This window comes from Rhinichthys klamathensis, unplaced genomic scaffold, assembly GCF_029890125.1.
Source record: "Rhinichthys klamathensis goyatoka isolate OS25496 unplaced genomic scaffold, OSU_Roscu_1.1 h1tg000139l_1, whole genome shotgun sequence".
Lineage (NCBI taxonomy): Eukaryota > Metazoa > Chordata > Actinopteri > Cypriniformes > Leuciscidae > Rhinichthys > Rhinichthys klamathensis.
This window is the reverse complement of record NW_026606674.1, coordinates 1,540,147-1,567,885: the sequence shown is the minus strand read 5'-3', so window position 1 is coordinate 1,567,885 and position 27,739 is coordinate 1,540,147. Positions and strand designations below refer to the sequence as shown.

The 27,739-nt window shown below is 37.6% G+C and overlaps 1 protein-coding gene across 2 annotated transcripts; it reads left to right on the top strand.

Moving 5' to 3' along the window:
• tspan11 (tetraspanin 11) lies at nucleotides 1-25,121 on the top strand. Of its 2 annotated transcripts, XM_056257540.1 has the most exons (9): nucleotides 1-136; nucleotides 2,102-2,193; nucleotides 4,929-5,120; nucleotides 6,822-6,896; nucleotides 7,102-7,206; nucleotides 7,882-8,043; nucleotides 8,702-8,788; nucleotides 21,789-21,913; nucleotides 24,652-25,121. In XM_056257540.1, the coding sequence occupies exons 2-8, from the start codon at nucleotides 2,107-2,109 to the stop codon at nucleotides 21,864-21,866; spliced, it is 786 nt and encodes a 261-aa protein (XP_056113515.1). In that variant the 5' UTR covers nucleotides 1-136; nucleotides 2,102-2,106; the 3' UTR covers nucleotides 21,867-21,913; nucleotides 24,652-25,121. The 2 variants fall into 2 exon arrangements, with proteins under 2 accessions (XP_056113515.1, XP_056113516.1); XM_056257541.1 differs by lacking the exon at nucleotides 21,789-21,913.
• The last annotated feature ends 2,618 nt before the right edge of the window (nucleotides 25,122-27,739 follow it).

The following is a 27,739-nucleotide window of genomic DNA, read 5'->3' as shown; positions in this document are numbered from 1 at the left end:
TGAAATGAAGGGGCGGGCTGTAGTAGCATTTCCTGCTCACATCCTGCGCTGACCCTCCGGCTCCGACTGGACACACGCCTACGGAGTCCGGAGCAACAAGCCTCGCTTGGGAAAACAACCGCAATCTGCTGTTACGGTAAGTTTAAACACGATGTTTTCTCTTTAAGCAATGGAAAGTGACTTTGGTGTTTGTCCCAAACACGGCATAAGAGCAGAAGGTTTTATTAAAAAAAAAAATAATAAAAAAAAATAGAGCGTAGCTACATGACACCACGCAGTTTTGATTTGTTTATGTTTATGGACGCGCAATGCAACTGCGCGATGCGCTTTGCGGAAAGTATCTATAAAGTACGGGGGAGGAAAGAAAGAGAATCGTCTGCATTGAATCAACATTGTCCTCTTTTTTTCGGGGCAACCACCATTGCTTTCATTGTATGTGGGGTGTTGAAGGAGGAGCATAATAACGTGAATTTTAATTATTTAAATGCTCAGAGGAGTAATTTCATGCGGTATTTAGTAACATCGCATCCGTGGCTTTTGAATCGATTGGCGTGTCAGTTTGTTGGCGAGGAAACCACAACAAACTCCCCTGAACACTGTGAGGAAAGAGAGCGAAAGTGAAACGCGGTCGAAATAGACCTCAGAAAGGTTTTCCGCTTCCTTTAACCTTAAATATCTACCTGATGATGTTTAAGAATGCTAGTTTTGACGAAAAAGTACTATAATATAGCCTACTTACTCTAATATAAATGTGTTTAATTGGACAATATGTAGGCCTAGTATTTGGTAATTAACTGTTTAAATCGGGGGGGGGGGGGGTTTAAGTAAAACGTAGGCCTAAATTATTACCACATAAATTACAGTGAATGTCTACATTATATTCAAGAAGACAGTAGGCCTACCCTGCTTGCCGAAACCCCTTCTACAACCTGCCAGAGACCAGCAAGTCACCAAAAATATATTAAACATATCACTTTAAAGATTGCTGCAAAATAATAAAAGGAAGTCCTGCATGACACATTAGGCCTACTTTTGATCATGTGTTTTATTTTATGTTTTCAATAATAACCATTAAATCTTTCAATAAAGACACTTTTTAAAATTGTGGTTTCATAATGGAGTAAAAAAAAAATCAGTATATTGAGTATATAAGAAGACCAGGCTTACTTAAAATTCTTGAAACACTTCTTTGAATACTTGTAGTAACCCATAACAACACAAAGCCTGCATGTGTCTCAAATCCCAGCCAAAGCCACTGGTCTATCAACAGAGTGGATAAGAGGATAGTTTGTCTTTATCAGGCAGACCTTCACAATGAGGTGAATAATAAATGCAAATGCAATGAATAAAACATTATTTTCTACTATCATAATTCCAATTTAGTGGTATACTTATGTCTGCATTTGGAGTCAGGATCATAAATAATCTTTATTTACTGCTCAATACAGGTAGATGACCCTTTAAGAAAAAGCACTTTAAGTGATTACTTTACTGACACAAAGCAAGGGCTTTCTCCATACATTTACATCACGTGATCAGCAAATCAATATGTCCCCACAGTCGTTCTGAACAAATTCTTTATGCCTCTGTATCCAAAAGAAATCGATGGGTCCTACAGTGAAAATCTAGGCAAAAAAGCCCATTATAGCAGGGATTTTTTTATAAACCAAAGTCTGCAGTCAAATGTTGTGTTTTGGAACAGAACATGTCAGTCACCTTTCCAATCTGGTGCTGCATTCGGTGTCCTCGGGATTTCTAAAACCAGCCGAATGGGTTGGATTGTGTGTGTAGTTTTGTTGTGCTTGCCACCATTTCAAACCAAACACCCTCATTTTATCGGCCATACATGGCTGCTGTTTTGACACGCGACGCCTCCACACTGGGCCCTGAGATGGAGCGTGTCGTCTGTCTGTGGCAGAAACCCATGGGCCACAGCTGTTAATTAACATGTCATGGAAAAGAACAGTGTTTGACTGCCATCTTTCCAAAAGCCTGTTTACACTCCTGCCCACCTCCTCCTCTTTGTCCTTTTGACAAAGTGAACATCCACCACTTCATGAGAACTCATTTTGTGTTCCATTTCTTTTCTTCTCTCCAACAGAAAAGATGGGCAGCATGTATAAGGATGAGCAGGACGACTGGGTCACAGTGTGTCTCAAATACCTCCTCTTTGTTTTCAACTTCCTGTTCTGGGTGAGTCTGAGATCCGCTTTGGTATTTAAACCCCTTTGGATAACTATCATGCAACATGCAAAATGTGCTGTGTTTAACATGAAACACCAACATGAAATCAAAATGTACTTTCTCAATACACATTTCTGGTCTTATAATGAATAATGCATGTTGTTCAGAGGGGAAAAAAGTTTCAACTTTGTCATGCATTAAACAGTGGTGTTAGGAGAATGTTTCCAGATTCTGTTTTAGGCAGCATTCTTATTAAATATCAGTTGTGATGAGAGATGTAACAAGGCGATGGAAGTGTGTACGTGAATGAAAAAGTGCAGGGAAGATGGTTTCATAACTTAAATCTGAGTCTTGTCCCATTATTCCTTCTCTTGTTCTCTTCCCCCTCTCATTTCCTCTTCCCACCCACTGCCTGAGCTCAACAAGTACAGCGCCCTCTAGGGTTGAATTTGTTTCTTTAAAACATGAGTAAATCTGAATGGAGAAAAAAAAGTATCCTTTCATTGAATTGATCTTTGTAGGCACTTCTCTGCATTAAATAGATTCATAAATCCTGGACGAGAAGAGAAGTTCAGGAAATGAGTCAGAAACCACACCTTCAACCAGACTGCACAATCCTGTGCATTTATCCACTTTGTCCTCAGAAATTCAGTCCTCATTTACTATCCCTCGTGTTGTTCCAAACCTGTATTGCTTTCTTTCTTCTGTAAAACACAAAAAGAGAAATTATGCAATTACAATGCTTTAGAGCTTCAACACCATAAAAGCATCATAAAAGGGGTCCATACGTACTTCTGTCTGTATCTTACACACTTTCATTATATCACTTTTTGTGCTTCATGGGAAAAAAGAGTCACGTGGGATTGAAACGACATGGTTGAGTAAGTAATGACTCATTTTTATTTTCGGGTGAACTATTACGTTAAAGCATAACCTCTGTAATATATTCAGTATATACTGTAGTGATTCCTTCAGTGCAGAACTTTTGTATAGACACAGTTTCTCTCTCAAACACAAAGTCCTCACTGTGTGTGGTATGCAAGTAGCTCAGGGGGCATGAAAGACAATGGGAGTCTGGAACATCTGTTGTTTGAGTTTGGCACTGGAGAATGACAAGGAAAGAACAAGGAGTGTTGAAGGGAGTGTTGATTGCCTCTGCATCCGACTTGGATCAATCTGAAAAAGCGGATAGTGTGGATTCCTTTGTATGTGCATAGATTAATGGAGTGTTTACCATGCACAACACCACACAGGTGGATAATTAACCTGTGCTGAAATCTCAGGGTAAATTAATGATTATTTGAGTTGGTTAAATAATGACAAGCCTGTCAAACAACGTGAAATAGTTGTTTATCAATTGAAACAGGAGTTTTAGTTTGATATCTATCATTAACTCCATTATTTTCTCACTCCAGCTTCTATGACACCATTGTTTGTCCTCAGCCATCTGTCTAATCCTAGAGTTTTCATAATTGTTTGTCTTTAATTTGAAGACTTTAAAAAATGTTTTTGCTGTCATCCAAGGGGTCACATAATTTTTTAATGTAATGCTCCCCCTCAGTTCCACTTTCCACATGTGTTGGAAAAACAGTCAAAAAGTTTATTAAAAATATGTTAAAAGCCTGATTTTGTTTTGGAGGTCTCTTACAAGAGGTTCACATGCATCCAAGGTCCAAAAACACTTTAACTTTCTCATAACATACATTGCAGCATCACCTTTTTTCTCACTGTGTCTGAAACGTTCGATAAAGGATTCGGTCTCTCTCTCAACCCTCCTTTCCGAGAGCCTACTCTGCTCTGATTGGTCAGATGGCCCAGTCTTTTGTGATTGGTCGACCACTTACAGCGTGTGTAGGAAGCCAAACGGCCATTAGGAATTCCATATCTGTATTTCAGCTGAGAGGCTTCATCAGTGTATATACAATACATTGATATGAATAGTAACAATTGCTTGGTTTTACTGTATAAATTCGAGCCAGAATCCTGAAAGCAAAGTGGATTTGCTCTTGCACACCTTAAGTTCTTCAGGGAGCTTCGTTTAAAATGCCCATCAGAATGTACTATAACCTTAATAAATGACTTCAAAATAACTATTAAAGAGGTTAATGACCCCAGAAAGTCAGAATCTCGGTTTAATATCTCATCCGAAGGGTTTAAGCGTAGTATCAAATAAGTGGTACCACATCCTGACAGGCTCAATATCCCCATCAGAATGTAATAACACCTTAATAAATTAGTTCAAAATAATAATTAAAGTCGTAGTTAATGACCCCAGAAACTCAGGACTTCCTGTGTCCCAGGTGCCTATAATAAGAATTGATAGGCTACCAGTGCCGCCGACAACACACACCAAACTCTTCCAGTCCTCAGCTACAACTACAGTGTTTGAGGGCGGGTCAAAGTTGACGTTGTTTGTCGGTAGCCAATGAAGACCATAGGCTGGCATTATGCAAATCTGTTATAAATCTACTTAGGTTTTTGCAGAAAGTAAGATTACAATTCAGAATTGGTTCTTTCTTTTGGGAGACAATAACTCCATTTATCGTGAACTTTGAAACTTTCCAGACCTTTTAGATTCACAAACATTATAGAGGCACTTTACATTTAATTTAATTAAAATTAAAATGTATATACATTAATGTTTGAGTTCTAAAAGGTTGATTTCATTTTATTTGTCCCCTTCTGAACTTCGTGTATTAGCAGGAGCACTGTGATATCCTGTGATGAGTTATTCTGTCTTTCAGATGGGCGGCGGGGTGGTGATGGGTGTTGGGATCTGGACGCTGGTGGATAAAGGAGAGTACCTGAGCCTGCTGGCCTCCAGTACATTCGCCGTGTCCGCCTACATCCTGATCCTGGCCGGGGGGCTGGTGATGGTCACCGGGTTCTTGGGTTGCTGTGCCGTCATACGTGAGCAGAGGAGCTGTCTCTCCACGGTGAGAAGAAGAAATGAATGTGATAGACCACACTAAGAGGTCATAATTTTGCCAGTTGCGCCAATTTATCCATTGTGCTTCACTCATTAGATGTAAATGCTTTAGTTCCTAGTCTTTTTTTGGTCAACTCAGTTATTGGCTGTAAGTTGAGGGGGGCGGTACCAAGTGTCCACAGACAAAGTAGACCAGGCTCCATGGCAGCCGTGACTAATGACCTGACAGGCATGTGCTTTCTCGCCATTTAAAAAAAAAAAGATAGTACCTTGTGTTTGTTCGAGGGAGTGAAAGAGACAAGCAAGGTTGTGACTGCCACTGCAGCAGTGCTATTTATAGCCCACTCTCGCTTCCATGTATGAATCTACGGAGGAGCGCCAACCTCGGTAGGAATTAGTAATGAGGATACTGCCTTTCTGGTCTGATCTGAATGCATTGCATTTTGGGAAAAAAAAACATATATGCATAAATGTCAACATGCGACAGCTGGCGTAAGGTTAACAGCTGTTGATTTGTTTGAATAACCTTGAATAGGTTCATTTCATTTGCTTCAGTGCTCGTGTTGGTGTTTATATAAATTACATTGGACTTCCTGTCCTTTCTTTCGACCTCTAGAAGAGAAGTGCGGCGTGGATGTGTATATACACTATGTGAGTTTATTCATCTCTCACACACGTCTGTCTGTGGTTCGGTCTACAGTGTCCTCTGCGCATGATTTGATGTGAACATTTCTGTTCTTTGCTTACATTTAACTCTGCTGATTAGTGATGGAAACTAAAGTTGAACAGACTGTTCAGTTCAACTTCAATACTCACTTGGCAATTATAATAGACATCAGTGGCACAAAGTATGCACAAAGGCTTGGTGAGTATGAGTTATGTATAATCTTGAAAACATTGTTTTGTTTGTTGGTCGGTTTGTTTTTAATTGTGCCACGGAAAATATTTCCCTGAAAACATGTTTTGTGGCAGATTTGTGATTGTTATCACCCACTCGCTCTCCCCCCACTGTAAACTGTGACAGCTTCTCTGGTTTAGTCATTTATTGTTTTATTTTCCTCTGAGGAAAATGCCACTGTGTCTTTTATTTTCGTTTGTCAGGCAGACGTCTCCACCTCTGCCAGCTCTAAACAAGACATTTCTGGAAAAAAAACTATTTTATTTACTTTATCCTCATGACAGTCCAAACATTGTTATATTTTGAAGCATTTTGAGTGCTGATGTGCTGTTTCTTGTAGAGAAGCCATTTAAACTGAAAAAAAAGACAAAGGCAAATGAAGATCTGTGAGTTTGTTGCTTCTAGGTGATATTGTAGCATTTAGTTAAACAAATTCAAGATGGCTTAAATTTATTTATTTAAAAATCTCTTGCATCATTTTGTTTTGAATAGTTTTGATGCTATTCTGCTTTTTTTAAGTATGTAATTAATTTAATTTGTTTTTACATTTTTACAGTTCATTTTTCTACGAATTAATATGTTTTTTAGTTGTGGAACCACAAACGTCCCCTTGACATTCATGACTTCCTGAAATAATGAGAATAATAGGAATTATTATATTTTATATGTGCTTCCCATGGATTATTATGACATCAGCATTTTATAATTTGTATAGTACTGTATATCTAGAGCGGCAATGACTGTTTTCCTGTTTTCTGATAAAGATCATTTTGTTTGCATTAATTGTATTTGTATCCTGTCTTCTTACAGTACTTCTCCTGTCTGCTTCTGATCTTCATCATTGAGCTGGTGGCTGGTGTTCTGGCTTATGTTTATTACCAGGCGGTGAGTAAAAAATTTTAGTCAGTATTGCTATAAAAACAAAGCTCTAAAGAACTAACTCCCAATTGCTTTAATGATGGATCTAGTTGTAGGGCTGTTCCGGACTGGCACAGATGAGACATTTGAGTAATGACACTGCCTTCTGCTCACTCTCTGTTTATTTTTGTTCATTTCTCTCCATTTTTTCTCTTCTCTCTGTCTCTCACAGCTGAGTGAAGAGCTGAAGGAGCACTTGAGCAAGACGATGACAGAGAACTATGCCCAACCTGGAAAAGAGAGCATCACTCAGTCTGTGGACAGACTACAGCAGGATGTGAGAAACTCCAAATCCCAGCCTTTTATTTTCTTAGATTAGAGACTAAAGACAAGATTATGTGGCTTGGGCAAATTCATTTTATATTGTATTACATTTTTTCAATTTTTGTGAGATGGTAACAGAATGTGAATGATCCTAATCAGTTCTAGAAGTAGAAAATTCAGTGCCAGTAGCTTTATTTTTAAGTATTTTATTTTATTTTGCTTTTATTTAAAAAAAAAAAATTAATTTAATATTTTTTTTAATTTAACATTCTTTATTTTGTTTTAATTTCATATTTTTATTTCATGTAAAAACAATCATATTAATATTTTTATTTAGTTTTTATTTAATATTATTTTATTTTAATGTAATATGTTTTTACTTAATTTTTCCTATTACATTTGTTTATTTTGTTTTTTGTTATGTATGTTATAACATACATAAAATTAAAGAATTAAATATGTCAATTTAATGTTTATTTTATTTTTTTAAGTTAATATTGTTTTAAATTTTATTATATTAAATTTTTTTTTTTGTTTAAACTGAATGAGCTACACAATATACTGTCCCTAAACGTAATGTAAAATCACTACTATGAACAAAATAGTGCAGATATGCATTAAATACTGGACCACTTTGTGCACTGATCCTAATTGTAAAGTAATCCTAAGTCCCTCATTCATCTTGCAGTTCAAGTGCTGCGGGAGCAACAACTCTCTTGATTGGATGCACAGCGTGTACATCATCAAGTCTCCGGAGACGGAGAAAAGGGTGGTCCCTGACAGCTGCTGTAAGACCATCACGCCTCAGTGTGGAAAGAGAGACCACCCCTCCAACATCTACAAGGTGGAGGTGGGTCTGACACTGTTAACATCAAATCATCCTCCACATAACATCTATTCAGCATAATCATACTTGTGTATTCTTCTGCACTTAATTTCCTTTACAAAACACAGAACTCTATTAATGTCCTGTTGTGGTATTGAGATTTGAGGCAAAGCTACCACATGCTTAGATGCTTCCTCATTGTCTGTGGGAACTACAATGCGCCTGTGAACCATATCATCATGAAGTGTTTGATACACCCCTTGGGAGTCATTTAGACTATGAAAGCACAGCTGTGAGCGAGACAGGTGCGACTGGTAACATATATGAGCTTGTGAAGTGTGAGGTAACACTACAGTGAACTGCTGCCAAGCTCTCTGTATGTATTCTTTGGGAACAGACCTCCGGTGCGATACATAATACATTACAACATTGGTTTTACAGGCCTATCGAGAGCCATTCGTTTTATTCTATATGCGATTTGTTGTGGCAGTATTCACAATAATGTCTTGTAAATCACACAATTAAAAAAATCTCCCTATCACCCATACATCTGTAAGTCTTTATCAGTCTGCAAAATAAATCGATTTACAAATCCACAAATGCATGTTGACAATGAAAAGACAAGCACATGATATGTACATTTATGAACTGAAGTAGTTTATAATGCTGTGGTCTCTCACAGGGCGGCTGTATCACGAAACTGGAGCAGTTCCTGGCGGATCACTTGCTCATCATTGGAGCTGTGGGGATAGGCGTGGCCTGTCTACAGGTAAGCCCCTCCCTCTCCTTCAGGTGGGGTTGCGCAATTAAAGGGATAGTTTACACAAAAAGTAAAATTCAACTTACCACACACACACATATATATATATATATATATATATATATATATATATATATATACATTATGTGTGTGTGTGTGTGTGTGTGTCTGTAATACCATTCAAAAGTGTGTGGTATGGTTTTTAATGAAGTCTCTTAAGCTAACCAAGGCTGTATTTATTTGATCAAAAATACAGTAAAAGCTATAAAAAAAAAAAAAAAACTATAATTATTTCCTGAGATGGCATAGCTTAATTGTCAGCAGCCATTACTCCAGTCTTCAGTGTCATCCTAATATTTTCAATAGACTGATTTGGGGCTCAAGAAACCGTTGACCGCTGAAACTCAAGAAGATACCGTTCATTTTTTTGATGAATAGAAAGTTCAAAAGAGCAGCATTTATTTGAGATATAAATCTTGTGTGATATTATAAATGTTTCTTTTGTTCTTATGAATAAAAAGTCATTTCCTTTTTTCAAAAAAAGAGAGAATTTACTGACCACAAAACATTTAGAACTTGCATACTTTACAGTGATGTTTATGTCCAATTAGAGAAACAGTAACAATGGATCATTGAGGTCTTCTGGTTCAATAACATGAAAGCCTTCACTAAAATAGCTGATGCACTGACCAGAGGGCAATCGTTTAATGGACTCTGCTTTTGCCCTCGACCGGTAATGTGCACGGTAGTCACACGGAGCACTGCCCGCTGGGTAAAAATAGGTGGAGACCGCATGCAGGCTTGAGAAAATGAAAGAAAGAGAGATAAGAGCTCTCAGCTTTAAGAGCAGATCTCACAGTGAGCGTCTGCATTCACTGCAGGGGTGCAGAGGGCCATTGATCTGTTTCCTTTGAATAAACTCTGTATATAAACACCACTGAAATGTGACTCCAGCTAAGACCTCATATTGATTCTCGTAGCTGGGAGTGATGTATAATGACCATAGATTATGTTTTTAAGAAGTTTATCCCTCTCCTTCTCTGTTTAGTGGGTAGTATATGGCTTAAATATTTTTATATCCTTTTTTAATATGTACATGAATTTAAATGTTTGCTGTCAGACATGTATTGATCTGAAATTCAACAACCGGCATAATATGTGTTAAAGTTCCCTAACCAGACGTGATAAAATCAATGTCTTTCATGTAATATCATTAGTTTTGGTTCTAACAAGCCGCTAGAACTCTGTGTTCTTCTAAAAAGCTATTCGTGTGCATTGTGTACTATGCGTAGTGTATGGGATGTAGTGAATAGGATGCAGTCTGTACTTTGTATCGCATACTACATAGTATACTAGATGTTAGTCTAACTTAGTAAGTCAAAATTGTTTAATAAATTTCCCTAGTTTGAAGTGGATGCCTAAAACTGTAACCGTACGGACTTCATTATAAGCAGCGTTTTCAGCATCAAGGTCTCAGCTGCTGGTCATATGATCATTTCATCCAGTAAATGTGAAGCTCTGGAGTGATTAGGGGACTAAAAATAAGTCCTGTGTTAAATTAAATGTAATGATTTTACTGCAAAAAGCCTTAAAGTGGCTTGAAGGAGCTCTCTATAGGGAGCGCTAATTAAATTGATCCTCTTCAATGATCTTTCATTATTACTGTCATTATGGCAGTAAACAGTGCTGCTCCGCAGGGGTCTGGAGCCTTAGAGTTCACTTTCATAACATAAATTGTTTGTGTTGAAGAAATACTTTAAAACTGTTGCTTGCCAAGCTACAAGCTACTCATCCTTTGTAATACTAGTAGTAAACTAGTCAAGCTGCTAAGATAAGTTACTAACAAGCAAAATGCACTGAAATCAAGGGGTCAATATCTATTAATGTATAACTATGAGATGATACTATTTAATTCTGCAATTAGAGTATTTATTTAATATAAAAACATCTTATTTAGAGTGAAAGCCTTTAATTGAGCTTAATTTTGCAATAATACAACCACTAAAACACATTGAGTTATGTAACTGAGTTAAAAAAAAATTAATAAAGCTCCATTTAAAGCTGCAGTCCGTAGCTTTTTTGGGGTTAACAATTATCCAAAATACATATTTGAGAAAATGCATAACCAGCCAGTGTTCAAAACTATCTGCTTGCCTTAGGTCGATTCAAAGCGGTAAGTTTGTAATAATGTTTTTAATTCCAATGGTACTGGTGGATTTCCGCGGGAGATTCGAGCATGTCTTTGCGTCATTACGTCACATCTGTACACATAAAGGAGGAGTCTCGGCTAGTAGACTATATTGAGTCATTACGTCACATCTGTACACATAAAGGAGGAGTCTCGGCTAGTAGACTATATTGAGTCATTACGTCACATCTGTACACATAAAGAAGAGTCTCGGCTAGTAGACTATATTGAGTCATTACGTCACATCTGTACACATAAAGGAGGAGTCTCGGCTAGTAGACTATATTGAGTCATTACGTCACATCTGTACACATAAAGGAGGAGTCTCGGCTAGTAGACTATATTGAGTCATTACGTCACATCTGTACACATAAAGAAGAGTCTCGGCTAGTAGACTATATTGAGTCATTACGTCACATCTGTACACATAAAGAAGAGTCTCGGCTAGTAGACTATATTGAGTCATTACGTCACATCTGTACACATAAAGAAGGAGTCTCGGCTAGTAGACTATATTGAGTCATTACGTCACATCTGTACACATAAAGAAGGAGTCTCGGCTAGTAGACTATATTGAGTCATTACGTCACATCTGTACACATAAAGAAGAGTCTCGGCTAGTAGACTATATTGAGTCATTACGTCACATCTGTACACATAAAGAAGAGTCTCGGCTAGTAGGCTATATTGAGTCATTACGTCACATCTGTACACATAAAGAAGGAGTCTCGGCTAGTAGGCTATATTGAGTCATTACGTCACATCTGTACACATAAAGGAGTCTCGGCTAGTAGACTATATTGAGTCATTACGTCACATCTGTACACATAAAGAAGGAGTCTCGGCTAGTAGGCTATATTGAGTCATTACGTCACATCTGTACACATAAAGGAGTCTCGGCTAGTAGGCTGTATTGAGTCATTACGTCACATCTGTACACATAAAGGAGTCTCGGCTAGTAGGCTATATTGAGTCATTACGTCACATCTGTACACATAAAGAAGAGTCTCGGCTAGTAGGCTATATTGAGTCATTACGTCACATCTGTACACATAAAGAAGGAGTCTCGGCTAGTAGGCTATATTGAGTCATTACGTCACATCTGTACACATAAAGAAGGAGTCTCGGCTAGTAGGCTATATTGAGTCATTACGTCACATCTGTACACATAAAGAAGGAGTCTCGGCTAGTAGGCTATATTGAGTCATTACGTCACATCTGTACACATAAAGGAGTCTCGGCTAGTAGACTATATTGAGTCTAGTGATGCACGATATATCGGCCGCCGATATAACATCGGCCGATATGGTCAATTTTTTACACATCGGTATCGTTCCGATGTCAAAATAGGGCCGATGTGAACAGGCCGATAATCATTCGTGTGTAGATGTGAGTGCGGGGGTGGGGATGTTTGTTTTTGCACGAGCGCATTCATTACAAGCTCAAGTCCTGTCAGTTTAAACATCAAGCGCAAGAAGACTGGAACTTGCACGCTGTTTTCTGTCAGCCTTACTAAGGCGTATTTTTGTCCCGCCGAAGCCTTATTTGACCGGTGAGTGATGTAGATGACCGACTGCTGCGCTTGTTTAACTGAGGGAACGAGCAGAGCGAGTGAAAGCCCCGGTCGCGCGCACACCGTCTTCAGACGGTTTTGCTCTCTCTCCCTCCCTCGCGCATATTAATGCATTGAGTTGACTGAATATCTTTGAGAATACACGATGATAAAAGGTCGGAAGACCGAAGTTTTTTTTTCTGAACTACCACTGGTTGTGAATTGTGCTAAAACGTTACCTTATCTTCTCTGAAAAGCTTTCCACACATTCAGATGACATAAACCACACTTTCAATAAACAAAACAAAAATCTATCTAGTGATGAAATGTTTTCTGTGTTGAGACAAATCTTGTGCGATGTCCTAAACTGCCGGGACAATCACACAACGTGTGCCGTGTAGTGATGGGCGGATCGATCCTAAAGTATCGATACTTCGATACTGACGTGGTATCGAAACGGATCGATCCTCACATAAAAATATCGATCCAAATGTGTATTTTTTTTACCAGTAATTTGTTATTAATTTAGCACGCAATTCAGTGCGAAAAATAAGCGAATGTTAGCGGGTAATTGTCAGAGGTGGACAGAGTACAGAGCTTTGTTACTTGAGTAAAAGTACAGATACCCCTTGCTAAATTTTACTCAAGTACAAGTAAAAGTACTACAGTCAAATGTCTACTTAAGTAAAAGTACTAAAGTACTTGTTTTTAAAAGTACTTGAGTATCAAGAGTACAAGAGTAGATTTTCTAAATATTGCATTAGTAATCTACTGCCACAGTGCTTACATTTATGCACAGAAACGTCCTACATGGAGTTATGAAAAATGTTAATGTTAATACCTTGGAAAATGTAAAAGGAATTGAAAGTAAAATCAAGTCATTTTCATCTTTTTACCATGTTGCTTTATTTAATTTAATTACATTTTTTGGGGGGTCCCATCTTTAAATGCGGGGACAACACACACACACACACACACGCACACACACACACACCACATGTAAGGGTGGCGCTGCCAATAAAACACCTAAAAGCTGTCACAAAAAACCGGCAAAAGGAATGATTATCAATTTGTAAAATATAGCAAGGATATATTTTAATTGTTTATTAATAAACACTTGTTAATAAACAAGTGTTTTCTTTGTCGGCTAAGATGAAGTTGACGATGCTGACTCGCGATATTCAGTAGTGAACGCGCCAGAGAGAAATGCACATTTCATACGGATTACATAAGCAGAGAGCTGTCTGTAGTCTGTTTTCTTTCGTTTTGAATTTTTCTGTTTAAAAGTAGACATATCTGTGAGAGGCAAGTAGGCTACCTTATACACTGAGTTTCGGTTCATTTATGAGACGAGATCCAGTTTACGTGCCGGCGCCTCCGTTTCTTATCTATCGTCTGCTATATTTACTTCTTATTTATTAAACCCAGGCAATTGGTTGATGAAACATTGATTAAAATTAAGATACAATTAATGCAAAACGAAATTCAGGTTAAAGAAAGGTTTTGTGTTTTCTGTTTGATGTCTCTGTGAAAGTTTTAAAGCATTTTTTATGCCGCTTTCAGAGCGCTCATGTCCGTAACGGAGAACACGTCCATAACATTGTTTTTTCCTCATAAATGCAAACCCGAAAAATAAAATAAAACAAAATTAATATTTTATGTACTGTGGAGACTGAGCGCCAACCCTTCTTCATTCGCTGGGTAGTAGCCTACTTTGGTTTGCGCAGTGTAATTCACATAATCAGTAAAAATATATTTTGCCTCCTAAAGTTTTTTTTTTAAGAAATCAGAAATCCCTCGTGGCTACACCACTGCCACATCTGTGTTAAACACACCACATACTCAAGAACATCAAACCAAATGCTTGGCTTACATTAATGTGTAATATAAAATCTGACCATGGAGTTGACTTTGGCGGAAAGCTGAAAGTGATTGCTGATAGGCTGTCCCAATCAGTGGCTCCTGCACAATCCAATCACGTTTGAGAGGGAAACAACAAATTGAGGGTTTCCGAGATTTTTTTTTTTTTTTTTTTTTACTTTTTTTTACTTTTTTTTTTTTTACTCGGGTACTCACGGTTATGGATAGAAATGTATTGGAGTAAAGAGTACAATATTTGCCTCTCAAATGTACTTGAGTAAAGTCATGAGTACTCCCCAAAAAATGATACTCGAGTAAAGTACAGATCCCTCAAAATTGTGCTTAAGTACTGTTCTCAAGTAAATGTACTCCGTTACTGTCCGGCTCTGGTAATTGTGTAGGATAGAACCTTTTCTCCTAGTCATCTGTATACAAGACGAAACCAATCAATCACAGAGAGCGTTCGCTGCTGGTGCTGTGATGAGCTCACATGCCCAGTGCGTTTGGGAAACAAAGCCTTGCTTAGATGACAGAGAAACAATCGGGAGTTATTTCGCAATAAACAAACCAAAACTGTACATAACGATTTAAAATGTTGACGTCAGTAAGATCTTTTTTATTAAATTAATATTTTTATTCAACAAGGATCGATGCATTAAATTGATCAAAAGTGACAGTCAAGGGTTTTACACTGTTAAAAAAATCTACTTCATATAAATGCTGTTCTTTCAACTTTGTTCATCAAATAATTCTGCATAAAATGTTTTCATAGTTTCCGACAAAATATGAAACTGTTTTCAACATTGATAATAATAAGAAATGTTTCCTGAGCAGCAAATCAGCATATTAAAATGAATTATCATCATGACTGGAGTAATGATGCCAAAAATTCAGCCTTGATCACATGAATAAATTACAGTTTACTATGGCATAGAAAACAGATAGCCTATGTTAAATTGTTAAATTGTAATATTACAGTTTTTACTAAGAGAAATAAAAATCTTACAGACCCCAAACTTTTGAACAGTAGGCTAGTACTAGTAGGCTAGTACTATAATTAGGGTAGTTTTGTAAAAGTCACTGACTAATTAAAGGGGAGTTGAGAGCACAAATCACAAAATAGGACTAGTAGTCATGAAAACGTGTTCAGATTTAGCATATTAATGATGCATTCACCTCATAAATCATGACACACTGCTCTAGCACAGGGAAGTGCATACAAGTTCAAATGCATGCTTTTAAAATGAAAAAGTATCGGTATCGGTATCGATATCGGCGATACTGGCCCTGTATTTACTTGGTATCGGATCGATACAGAAATTTGCAGTATCGCCCATCACTAGTGCCGTGGTCCGTTAATGACACGTCCGATTCGCGAACTAATGACTCCTTTGAACCGATTCACTTTAATGAATGGTTAAAACAACTGATCTGTGATCTGTCCAACACTGAACTCAAGAGACATAAATCGGAAACACTTTACAATAAGCAGGGTTACTTTCCGCGGAGTCATAAAAAGTCATAAAACGTCTTAAATTTAATAATAAGAATTTTAGGCCATAAAAAGTCATAAAAACGTCCGGATTTTCCATACAAGGTCATAAGTTACATTTAGCCACGTCTTAAATTGATATGCTCATTCATTCATTATCGCGATATATTTTTTTCTCTATAACGAAACTCATTTGAACCGCGCGCGCCTCCCGGACTGTTTATGCGCTCGGCTCAAAGTCCAAACGGCAGCGCGAGCGAGTAGCATCTGCCTGCAGTCCCGGAGGCTGCATTTTCAGGACCCCACTTCTAGGACCGCATTTCTAGGACCCTATAGTTTTTTAGTGACAACGCCACCTACTGAATTAGAGGACCAGCGAAGATGGATGACATTCAGAGTGTGAGTATCAAATGCGAATCAATTTTTATTTGTTTAACTTTAAAAACAATTGTGATGCATTTCATTGGAAAGTTAACGTTGCCAACGTGCTGGTGATTTGCTAAACAGTCTTGAATGCATAGCCATCATATATTAGCCTCTAATGCTGGAAAATGAATTGTTGAACTGTTGCATGATAAGCATACGTGTTGACTTATTTACAGCACAATAAACTGTTGCATGTTCGTTCTGAAAGCTTGTTAATTACTCATTGTTTTTCCATTTTAATTCAGTTAAAATAATCTTAATGTTTTCACTGTCACGTGCTCACAGTCAGCCTGCTTAACGTTACCCACAATACATGTTATGTGTCTCTTCATTTTGACATGGTTTTATAAAGTTGGTAGTGCTGCTGCATACATCACAATGTGTGCTTTAAATCTTATATATATATATATGGTCAGGAAAAGTCGTGTCAATAATGTTATTTCTATTCAGATTTCTTGCATCTCTCTCTATTATTTTTTTTCTCAGTTCAGATGGGCTTTATTGACATGAGTGTTTCTAGAACCTTTGTTCCCACAACATCAAACATTCAAAATATTTTTTTTCCCAAATCTTTGAACAGTATGCAATAATTGTATTATGAACATTAATTGGTATGAAGATTGATATCATTATTTTTATCATTATCATTACTCTGTGGTAACTAAGATCTTTTAAATATGAAATTTAAAATTAGAGAGTAGAACATGTTCAACTAAATGTTCCTTATTTAATTCACTTCTCTTTCTCTCTCTTAGGAGTCAGTGATGATGTTGTCCATGTGTTTGTCCATCCATTGAAGTTCTGTCTATGTGGTTCACGTCATGATCAATTTTGTTTGTGTGTGTTCAAGTTCAGTTGTTATATATTATTTTGTAAAATATTTAGTGTGTTCAAGTTCAGGTGTTATATATTATTTTGTAAAATACACAATCTTAAATCTACCCCCAGAGTCATCCTTGTCTTCCCTCTGTACTTGAAAATGTGGTCCATCTAGTGACTGAAAAGGCTATAACATGATACCTTGTTTATTTTACTTGAGTTATTATAGTATGCTACTTAGACCCAATCATTCATTTCTCAACATTCCTAGGAACCTGGTTTAATTGCAATAAAGAAAGTAGTATGTGGGTGTAATACAACTTAAAAAAAACTCTAATGTAGTTCAAACTGGGTGGAAATACTGCCTTGGTGGCACTTTTTTCGGTCCTCCAAAACTAGGGTCCTGGAAATGCGTTCCTGGGACTGCGGTTCTCCGACTCGGTAGGTGGCGCTGTCACAAAAAACTAGGGTCCTAGAAATGCGGTCCTAGAAGTGGGGTCCTGAAAATGCAGCCTCCGGTACTGCAGACAGATAATATTGGCGCGAGCTCACTAGAGCAGACGCGTTCTGGTTTACTCTAATCGGTCTCGCTCACGAGATCCAGTGAGAAGCGCTTGAATTCAGCTTAGAACACAAATGTCTCAGGGATTTAAACCAGTTTAAAGGCAGATGAAACGGCGCTGACGAACAGGAGAAACACTGTGCGCAACGAGACAGTCGGAAGCTTTTCCGTCTACAAATTCCCATAATTACCATGGATTTAGGCTACTATAACGTTTGCCTATTATATTAACTGCACCATGAAATGTGGGATATACATATTGAAGTGTATTATATTATTAATATAGACAATGTATTAAAGGACTAATGGAATATAATTACAGTATTTAATGTATTTAGGCTATACTGTTTTTCATACATTTCATGAAGAAACGTGCCATCAAAGTCAGGCAACACAAACCTGTTTCAAGACTTGAAACAATATCCCCCATTAGCACATGCAGAAACTAAGAAATTAATTTTCCAATAAAGATATTAATTTTGTTAAGGAAAAATTACACATGTTTGAATGTTCTACCTCAGATTTGTGAAATGTTTACCTGTTTGGCAAGTGTTTGTCATGATATGTTCTGACAATAAAGAGTAGTTTAAAACCACAATTAACGGTCTGGTTTCTACAACTTTCAGTTAGGAGAAGAAATTTTGCCTTTAAACTTGAAAGAAATAAAGAATTGACATTTATCGTGATAATTATCTGTGTTGACTGATATATATTATCGTGATAATTGTTGAGTGTTGTTCCTGTGTTATTGAGACTTATTGAGAAAAGGGAGCCTTCAGTTTGTTACTCTTAAGAAAATGGAACCTTTAAATAATGAAACTTATTACTTTTAATGAAAGTCAATAAAAAAAAAAGACTTTTGAAAGGAAGTTATTTTTCATAATTCGTGTAGGTCATGAATTTAAATCATAATGGTCATAAAAAGGTCTTAAAAAGTCTTAAATTTGACTGACTAAACCCTGCAGAAACCCTGAATAAGGTTCAATTTATTAAAGTCTAGTTAACTACATTAGTTAACATTCTATTAATATTAGTTTCTATGCGGATTTACTCCATGACAAAACCACCCCAGTCATTCTAGAATGATTCATTCTTTCCAAATAGAGCTATTCAAGTCATCTGGTGAAATTGTTTTTATATCGCAACGTCATTTTTTACCAATATGGTGCAGCCCTAATCCTCGCTATGTGTTTTCTATACAGAGATATCGACATCGGTAAATATCGGTATCGGCCATAACAGCAATATTAATATCGGTTATCGGTATCGGCCACAATTTTCACATCGGTGCATCTCTAATTGAGTCATTACGTCACATCTGTACACATAAAGAAGGAGTCTCGGCTAGTAGACTATATTGAGTCATTACGTCACATCTGTACACATAAAGAAGGAGTCTCGGCTAGTAGGCTATATTGAGTCATTACGTCACATCTGTACACATAAAGGAGTCTCGGCTAGTAGACTATATTGAGTCATTACGTCACATCTGTACACATAAAGAAGAGTCTCGGCTAGTAGGCTATATTGAGTCATTACGTCACATCTGTACACATAAAGAAGAGTCTCGGCTAGTAGGCTGTATTGAGTCATTACGTCACATCTGTACACATAAAGAAGAGTCTCGGCTAGTAGGCTATATTGAGTCATTACGTCACATCTGTACACATAAAGAAGAGTCTCGGCTAGTAGGCTATATTGAGTCATTACGTCACATCTGTACACATAAAGAAGAGTCTCGGCTAGTAGGCTATATTGAGTCATTACGTCACATCTGTACACATAAAGGAGGAGTCTCGGCTAGTAGACTATATTGAGTCATTACGTCACATCTGTACACATAAAGGAGGAGTCTCGGCTAGTAGACTATATTGAGTCATTACGTCACATCTGTACACATAAAGGAGGAGTCTCGGCTAGTAGGCTATATTGAGTCATTACGTCACATCTGTACACATAAAGGAGTCTCGGCTAGTAGGCTATATTGAGTCATTACGTCACATCTGTACACATAAAGAAGAGTCTCGGCTAGTAGACTATATTGAGTCATTACGTCACATCTGTACACAATAAGAAGAGTCTCGGCTAGTAGGCTATATTGAGTCATTACGTCACATCTGTACACATAAAGAAGAGTCTCGGCTAGTAGGCTATATTGAGTCATTACGTCACATCTGTACACATAAAGAAGAGTCTCGGCTAGTAGGCTATATTGAGTCATTACGTCACATCTGTACACATAAAGGAGTCTCGGCTAGTAGGCTATATTGAGTCATTACGTCACATCTGTACACATAAAGAAGGAGTCTCGGCTAGTAGGCTGTATTGAGTCATTACGTCACATCTGTACACATAAAGGAGTCTCGGCTAGTAGGCTATATTGAGTCATTACGTCACATCTGTACACATAAAGAAGGAGTCTCGGCTAGTAGGCTATATTGAGTCATTACGTCACATCTGTACACATAAAGGAGTCTCGGCTAGTAGGCTGTATTGAGTCATTACGTCACATCTGTACACATAAAGGAGTCTCGGCTAGTAGGCTGTATTGAGTCATTACGTCACATCTGTACACATAAAGGAGTCTCGGCTAGTAGGCTGTATTGAGTCATTACGTCACATCTGTACACATAAAGGAGGAGTCTCGGCTAGTAGACTATATTGAGTCATTACGTCACATCTGTACACATAAAGAAGGAGTCTCGGCTAGTAGGCTATATTGAGTTATTACGTCACATCTGTTCACATAAAGAAGGAGTCTCGGCTAGTAGACTATATTGAGTCATTACGTCACATCTGTACACATAAAGAAGGAGTCTCGGCTAGTAGACTATATTGAGTCATTACGTCACATCTGTACACATAAAGAAGAGTCTCGGCTAGTAGACTATATTGAGTCATTACGTCACATCTGTACACATAAAGAAGGAGTCTCGGCTAGTAGACTATATTGAGTCATTACGTCACATCTGTACACATAAAGAAGAGTCTCGGCTAGTAGGCTATATTGAGTCATTACGTCACATCTGTACACATAAAGAAGGAGTCTCGGCTAGTAGGCTATATTGAGTCATTACGTCACATCTGTACACATAAAGAAGAGTCTCGGCTAGTAGACTATATTGAGTCATTACGTCACATCTGTACACATAAAGAAGGAGTCTCGGCTAGTAGGCTATATTGAGTCATTACGTCACATCTGTACACATAAAGAAGGAGTCTCGGCTAGTAGGCTATATTGCGTGTGAGGATGCTGGAGGTGGAGATTTATAGCCTTTTCTCACAGCACTTGATATACTTAAACTTATCAATTTGATGGCGGATCCAGAAAGGTTCAAACGACAATCACCAGTGAGAACAGATTCACCCGTTGTAAAATTCAAAAGACTTTGTTCGGACTTCGGAGCGGCTACAGAAAAAAAGAGACTGCAACCGGACCCATGCGAAAACAAGGATACATATCGTAAGGACATTACATGTAGTCACGCAATGCTGACGTTGTTAACATTAACAATTTGAGAACCACGTATAATTTGCACGGTTTTGCGTGATATGATAAGCGATTTTTAGATTTAATCAGCGCGATTTATGTCAGAACCAGAACAAAAGTGGATGTTACTTATTCAGATGACATTTTCCGCTGAAAATTCTTATGTTGGTCATACTTCCAAAAAGAATAATCTGTGATTCTGAATGCCAGTATCCACACCGGCGCGGTGACTGACAGCCACACACTCTCCTCAAACATTGTGTTCATCCGCGCTGTGCCGTGTCGAGGTGATGTCGAAGTACAACTCACGTAAAGTTGATAATTCCGCGAATGACTGCAATTACAGATTTCGAACAGAGATGGCGACAAAGAGGAAAAACTGCGGACTGCAGCTTTAACTTATTATTTTACTTGAGAAAAGAACATGCCAGGGTTAAAAAGAATCAGTGCATTGTTTCATCTGAAGCGAACACTGTATTTCATGGATTTGTAATGTTTGTCTTAAATTACAGTGTGTCTCTGTTTTGTCTTGGTTTTGTTTGTCTTTCTCTGTCTCTTTTTTTTTGTCTCTATTTATGTGTGTGTGTGTGTGTGTGTGTGTGTGTTTGTGTGTCCTGTAGTTAATAGGAGCAGTGCTGACTGCCTGCTTTATATATCTGCTTTATAAAGAAGAGGAAGAGGACTTTTCTGACGTTTGATTGGCTAGTGGCAATATTTGACTCCTGAACCGCTATGCGATGAGAAGGTCGGCTGTTTGAGTTTATGCTGTGTGTGTGTGTGTGTGTGTGCATGTCGATGTGCCTTGTTCCTGTCACCTCATGTCCACCTCATGCTTTCTGTATGACTTATGTGTATGTGTTTGGCATGACACCAGCACTCTTAAACCACACATGCTGAATGCTGCATGGCAAAAAGGAGCAAAACTAATGGCACTGAATAACATTTTATGTTAATCATTTGTATTTTGAGAATTTTTTTTGAAGACATTCAGTTACAAATGCATTTTTGTGAGTCAGCAACTTTCACCTTGGACTGTGCAGACCTGATATAACCTTCTACCTGAAACCTGCTGTGAGACTCCCAGTGTGTCCGATCTATTTCAGACTTTTCTCTTCCTGTCTATTATATCCCTCCCCGCGGACACAGACTGCTGGAAAGGAGAAGTTTCAAAGGTGTCAACATATCTGCTCAGAAAAAGAGACTGTTTTTCCCTTGGTTTTTTGTATCTGCTGATTGCATATAAGTCTCATCTCACAGTTTGTTGTCTGCCGTGCCTTTCTCCTGTGCAGTTAATCCCACTTTTCATCCGGCTTTATTTTCCTCTAGAGTAGCATTAGAAGTGCTGGCAGAGAGCAGTAATACTGCTTCTCACTCAGTGCTTTATGACATGGAGGAGAGATCCATGAAAGACCAAACTTGTTAAAGCTGAAAATGAAAAATGGACACAAAGGAAGGTATTTTGTAGATTTTCTAAGCTGCTCTTTTCCACACATTAATGCTGTTAAGATCCAAAAATGACAAGAGGCATAAAACCACCATAAAATAGTCTATACATTTTGTTCACTATATTTTACATTTGCTCATGTCATATGACAGCATTTGCTTAAATATTTTAAAGACATATTTACACTACTGTTCAAAGGTTTGGGCCCAGATAGATTTATTTCTGAAACATACTTACATTTTTATTCAGCAAGGATGCTTAAATTGATCAAAAGTGACAGTACAGCCATTTACAGCGTTACAAAAGATTTCTAATTCAAATAAATACTGTTCTTTAAAACTTTTAAACCAAATCAGCATATTAAAAGGATTTCTGAAGGATCATGTGACATTGAAGACTGGAGTAATGATGCTGAAAATTCAGCTTTTTCACTACAAAAATAAATTACAAATGAAAATATATTAAAATAGAAAACAGATATTTTTAATAGTAATAATATTACTGTTTTACTGTATTTTTGACCAAATAAATGCAGCCTTGGTAAGCATAAGAGACTTTTGGCAGGTCTTGAACTTTTGAACACTAGTCATTATTTACTGAAAATGTCTCTTTTTGTTGTATTTTTAATATTTATCGTGCATATTTGCATTATAAAACATTCAATTTTGACCCTGTCGACATCAAACATCATTGGTTCTTTTGATTTCAATGATTTAAACACAGTTTTTTTATTGACCCCAAGCACAAATAAAAGTCCCTATTCGTTTTGAATGAAAAAGAGCAGCTCTGACATTCTGTGAAATATCTTCAGAATACTCTTAAAATTCGTATATGGGTTTAGGATTAGGTTAAGTAAATTACATAATTTTTAAGCGATTATACGGTAGTATTTTGTAGGGTTTAAATAGAAAAGGTGAAAAACTGATATTAATAAATCGGTATATTTGAGTCATTTTTGGTTATAAACTAACATTAGAATGTACCCTATTATTAGTCCATAAACTACCACACATTGACACCAACATTACAGTTCCCAGAGGTTGATTTGAAACCTCAAGAAACACTCATATACCAGACTCCGAGATCCTTGCTTGCATGTGCCATGAATGCTCATTTACCCTACAATTAACGCCACATTAACCAATTTAAAGTTTATGGTTTTGCCTATAAAAGTAGGACATTATTAAGGGAAGGAAATACTTGAGTCGAGCTGGACTTCCAGCTCTGGTTTATTTCTGTGTTTGTGGGTAGGATGAGGCTCCATCATTTTTGTAGAAATAATCGCCCACCACAAGCCCTCCCAGGACCTGGCTTCCGATGTGTCTTCGGGTTTGCTTTTTCCATAGAGATAGACACACAAAGCCTGGCTAGATGTTGAAACACTATATATTTTTAGATTATGTTTTGTAACTTGCAGACTGAGTTTATAGAATTGCAGCCTTATATTTTTATCTCCTAAAGATGTTGTTTTCCCCAGGATCACAACAGCTAGAGCAAACTTTACAACAAGGAATGCTCAGACTCCCAGAACTCACCTGTGTGAATCTCAAATGTGAAAATGAATGTGTATGCTCTCTTCATTATGTGAGTTACCACTGTTCTGATTCTGCCTACACACTGTAGCCTCCGTACGAAAACACGTGCACATACACACACTCCCACACATGCTAATTGACCCAATTACAACAACACTGCTACCGGCTGCCGTACACCTCGGTTTCCATAGTAACTGTACACCTCTTCCCTCTTCCTTCAAGCCTTTTATAAAGAGAGTTTCAACAATTGCCACAAGGCCACATCGGACCATGCCTGTGCTTGAATCGACTGAAAAAAATAAATACTGAACATCTATTATTGTTGGGGCTCTTTTTATGAAATGTACTGCTGCTTCATGCCTGCCCAGTATCTCATTCTGTTCCAATTATTTTGAGCATTTGACCAGACAGATGTCCACCAGACTGAGGAACATCTTATCTAGGACCAAACTTCATCATTTTAATGTTTCTTTGATCACATGTTTATGTCTGTGTGTGTTTCAGATATGTGGAATGGTGTTCACCTGTTGCCTGCACAGGCGAATTAAACTGGACCCGTACTGATGCTTGGAAACGTATATATGCCTTTCCTGACGCTCCAACACATACACACACATGGCCTTACTACTGTGCCCATTTAAAACTGCATGACCAAATGCATTTACAGCAACGTGAGGGCTTTATTATCTTTCATTTGCCACATTTTAGACAAATGTTGCTATTGTTGTTGCCTCCTTATGATCATAACAGTTTTAAAAGATTGCACTGTGGTCATTTAGATGTCAAGGAGGCAGTTAGAAATGACATTTATTTTTCACTTTTAATAAATTATAATATTATATAACAAAATATTTTTTTATGAACCACATATTTGTTTTGATTTGCTCATGTTAAATGTATGTAATGTGCTGCTAGAACTCGAACAGGTGTGGGAACCTGCTTATGGGCACAAAAATACACTGGACCAACATCAACATTTATTATTTAGGAGGGAAATGGCGTAATATCCTAAAACAGAGCGGAAAGCATGTCTGTAGTCTTTATATATCATGCCAAATAGGAAGCAAGTGTCTTATTTTAAATCTGTGGATCTGTTCATTAGTTGTTTTTGAATTGTATATCAGTTTGCAAATTCTAAACCATTTAATGCAAATCCTGTCAATTGTTTTACACTTCATGTTAGATAGCCTATCATTTAAAAAGAAAAATGAAGTAGCTTTTTGAACCTTAATGATATCCCTCAGATGGATTGGCTGAATATTATGCTTACTGGATTTTACTGTTATTGAATTGATGAACTCCCAGAATGAGCACTATTCCATCATTGCATTTGCAATACTAATCACAGCTGCAAAATCTTAATGTAGTTGCCACAGCAACGTTGGCCTTTTCGAATTTCAATGTCATTTGGGGAAAAAATGGTTTGGAAAAAGAAAAAAATGTAATGTAACATTCTTGTTTTCTGTTGTACTGATTACAACATGTAATCAAATTGCTTTATGCTAATGACAGATTATGCATATTTTAAAATGTTGGAACAAACATGGTGCAAATTAGCAATCTCTCATCAGAGCTGATTTTAAAGTATGCATTTAACCATCCAATTCAGATAATATATTTAATCATTCATGTGTTTGTAGATCGAATATATATTCATAATGTTATATCACCATTTGCTTTTTGATAACAAGTCAATGGGTTCACTTCATACATTCTTTGCCTTAAGACTATTGCATCCTTTTGTGGGCAGTAGAGCTTTATCTGAAACAGCTGTATGTTTATTGAATGTTTTTAAAAATGTACTTCTAATAAACGTATTTTGTTGACGTATTCTTGTTGACTGCTTGTACTGACACATTTAGCCAGTAGATGGAGACAAACACAAGTGGATAAGCTTGCTTCAAGGACAAGGACTAGAACTCGACTTTCAACTTTAAATTGAAAATCCACCCGGATCTCATGTGCTTTTCTATTAGCAAAGACCCATTGACATGCAGCCACTCATATCCGGATAATAACTTTAATATCCGGATAATATGCAGATCTAGATTGTCCTTACATTTGACCACATAAATTTGTCTCTGTTTTCTGTTTCTGTCAGATAAAAATCTGAATCTGTATAGCCTAATGCTTTTCCCTTGTTGCAAACAAATCTGAGGAAGCTAATTTCCTGGTGCCTTTTTGTGATGTTGCCACAGAATTTCCTCCTTGTTATGGATTTGTGTGTATTAAAGCAAGACTTTGAGTTATTGGTGTTGTCTTGTGTTTTTCTGCCTATTTAAGAGTTTTAATCTTGTGTTGGCATTGCAGCCGCACACATTTTTAACTGTTCTGCCATCCATTATGAGTAAGTTACTGACAAACTCAATTAGGGTGGAGTAATGATGACTTATGCAACTTCAATAAACAGATGTTTTCAGCTCACCCACATGCACAATGTGTTTCAAACCACTTCTCAGTGTGCTTTGAGCAATGCAATTGTAATGCATAGATGCAGTTACTGTCAAGCATCTAACTGATCATTCCAAGATCCATAAAGTGGATCATTGTGGCCAAAATCCCCCTCTGCTCCTGTTGTTTCCTCAGGAAGCCATCCATAACCAAGTAAAGCATTTGAGCAAGCTTAGCACCCCCCACCCTATGTTTAACATTACCAACAAGTGAGAGTGAACAGCTGGTAATACATAACGCTCCTCTCACACACACACACACACACACAAAGGCCTCTTACGTGTCACGCATTGAGCGTGACAGTCACTCATTTCGACACTTTTTGTTTTGTCACGCACTCCCGGCACACATTGTATTTCTCACGCGGAAAAACTATTTATAATATATTTAATATGCCGCAAGGCCCCAAATTTCTCTGGTCGCGCCGCTCTCACGGAACCGGCAGGAATAAAGCGCGTCTCCCCGCCCGGAGGCGATATTTTTTTTCACAGGATGGTAGGGGAAGGAACCGCCTTTTTCGCCTCTGATTGGTTTGAAGGACTCTCCTCCGATTGGTTATTTGATTTGGGTTATTGTGTGTGTGTGTGTATGTGTGTGTGATGGTAGGTTTACGGGTCGGCTAAGTGTGTGTGTGTGTGTGTGTGTGTGTGTGATGGGTAGGTTTAGGGGTTAGTGTGTGTGATGGGTAGGTTTAGAGGTTGTGTGTGTGTGTGTGTGTGTGTGTGTATATGTGTAACTTCTCATCAATCGGAGGAGAGCCCTTCTAGCCAATCAGAGGGGGAAAATGCGGTACCTTCCCCTACCATCCTGTGAAAAAAAATATCGCTCCCCCTGCCACTTATCAGCCAATCAAAAAAAGAAAGGGGCTACACAATAACCAATCAGAAAATAGCACTTTTGTATCTGGGTAAGATTTAACGCAACAACCTATGAAAAAAAAACATATTTTGGAATTGTGAGAATTGTTCACGTGATTCTGCGACAACATTCCGTAAATTTAGTCAGAGACTAATGCTGCGTTCCAGGCAGTTTTTTGAGCACGTAAATCACGACTTCAAACTACGACTCACGACTTTGTCGCGTTCCAAGCCAGTCACGCCAAACTACCTGATTACTACATATACATATAAACTACATATAG

Excerpts from the sequence above, each read along its gene's own strand:
- tspan11 (XM_056257540.1), top strand. The coding sequence starts at position 2,107 with ATGGGCAGCATGTATAAGGATGAGCAGGACGACTGGGTCACAGTGTGT. Across the intron at positions 6,897-7,101 it reads CTTATGTTTATTACCAGGCG|CTGAGTGAAGAGCTGAAGGA; the intron begins GTGAGTAAAAAA and ends TGTCTCTCACAG. Across the intron at positions 7,207-7,881 it reads TGGACAGACTACAGCAGGAT|TTCAAGTGCTGCGGGAGCAA; the intron begins GTGAGAAACTCC and ends TTCATCTTGCAG.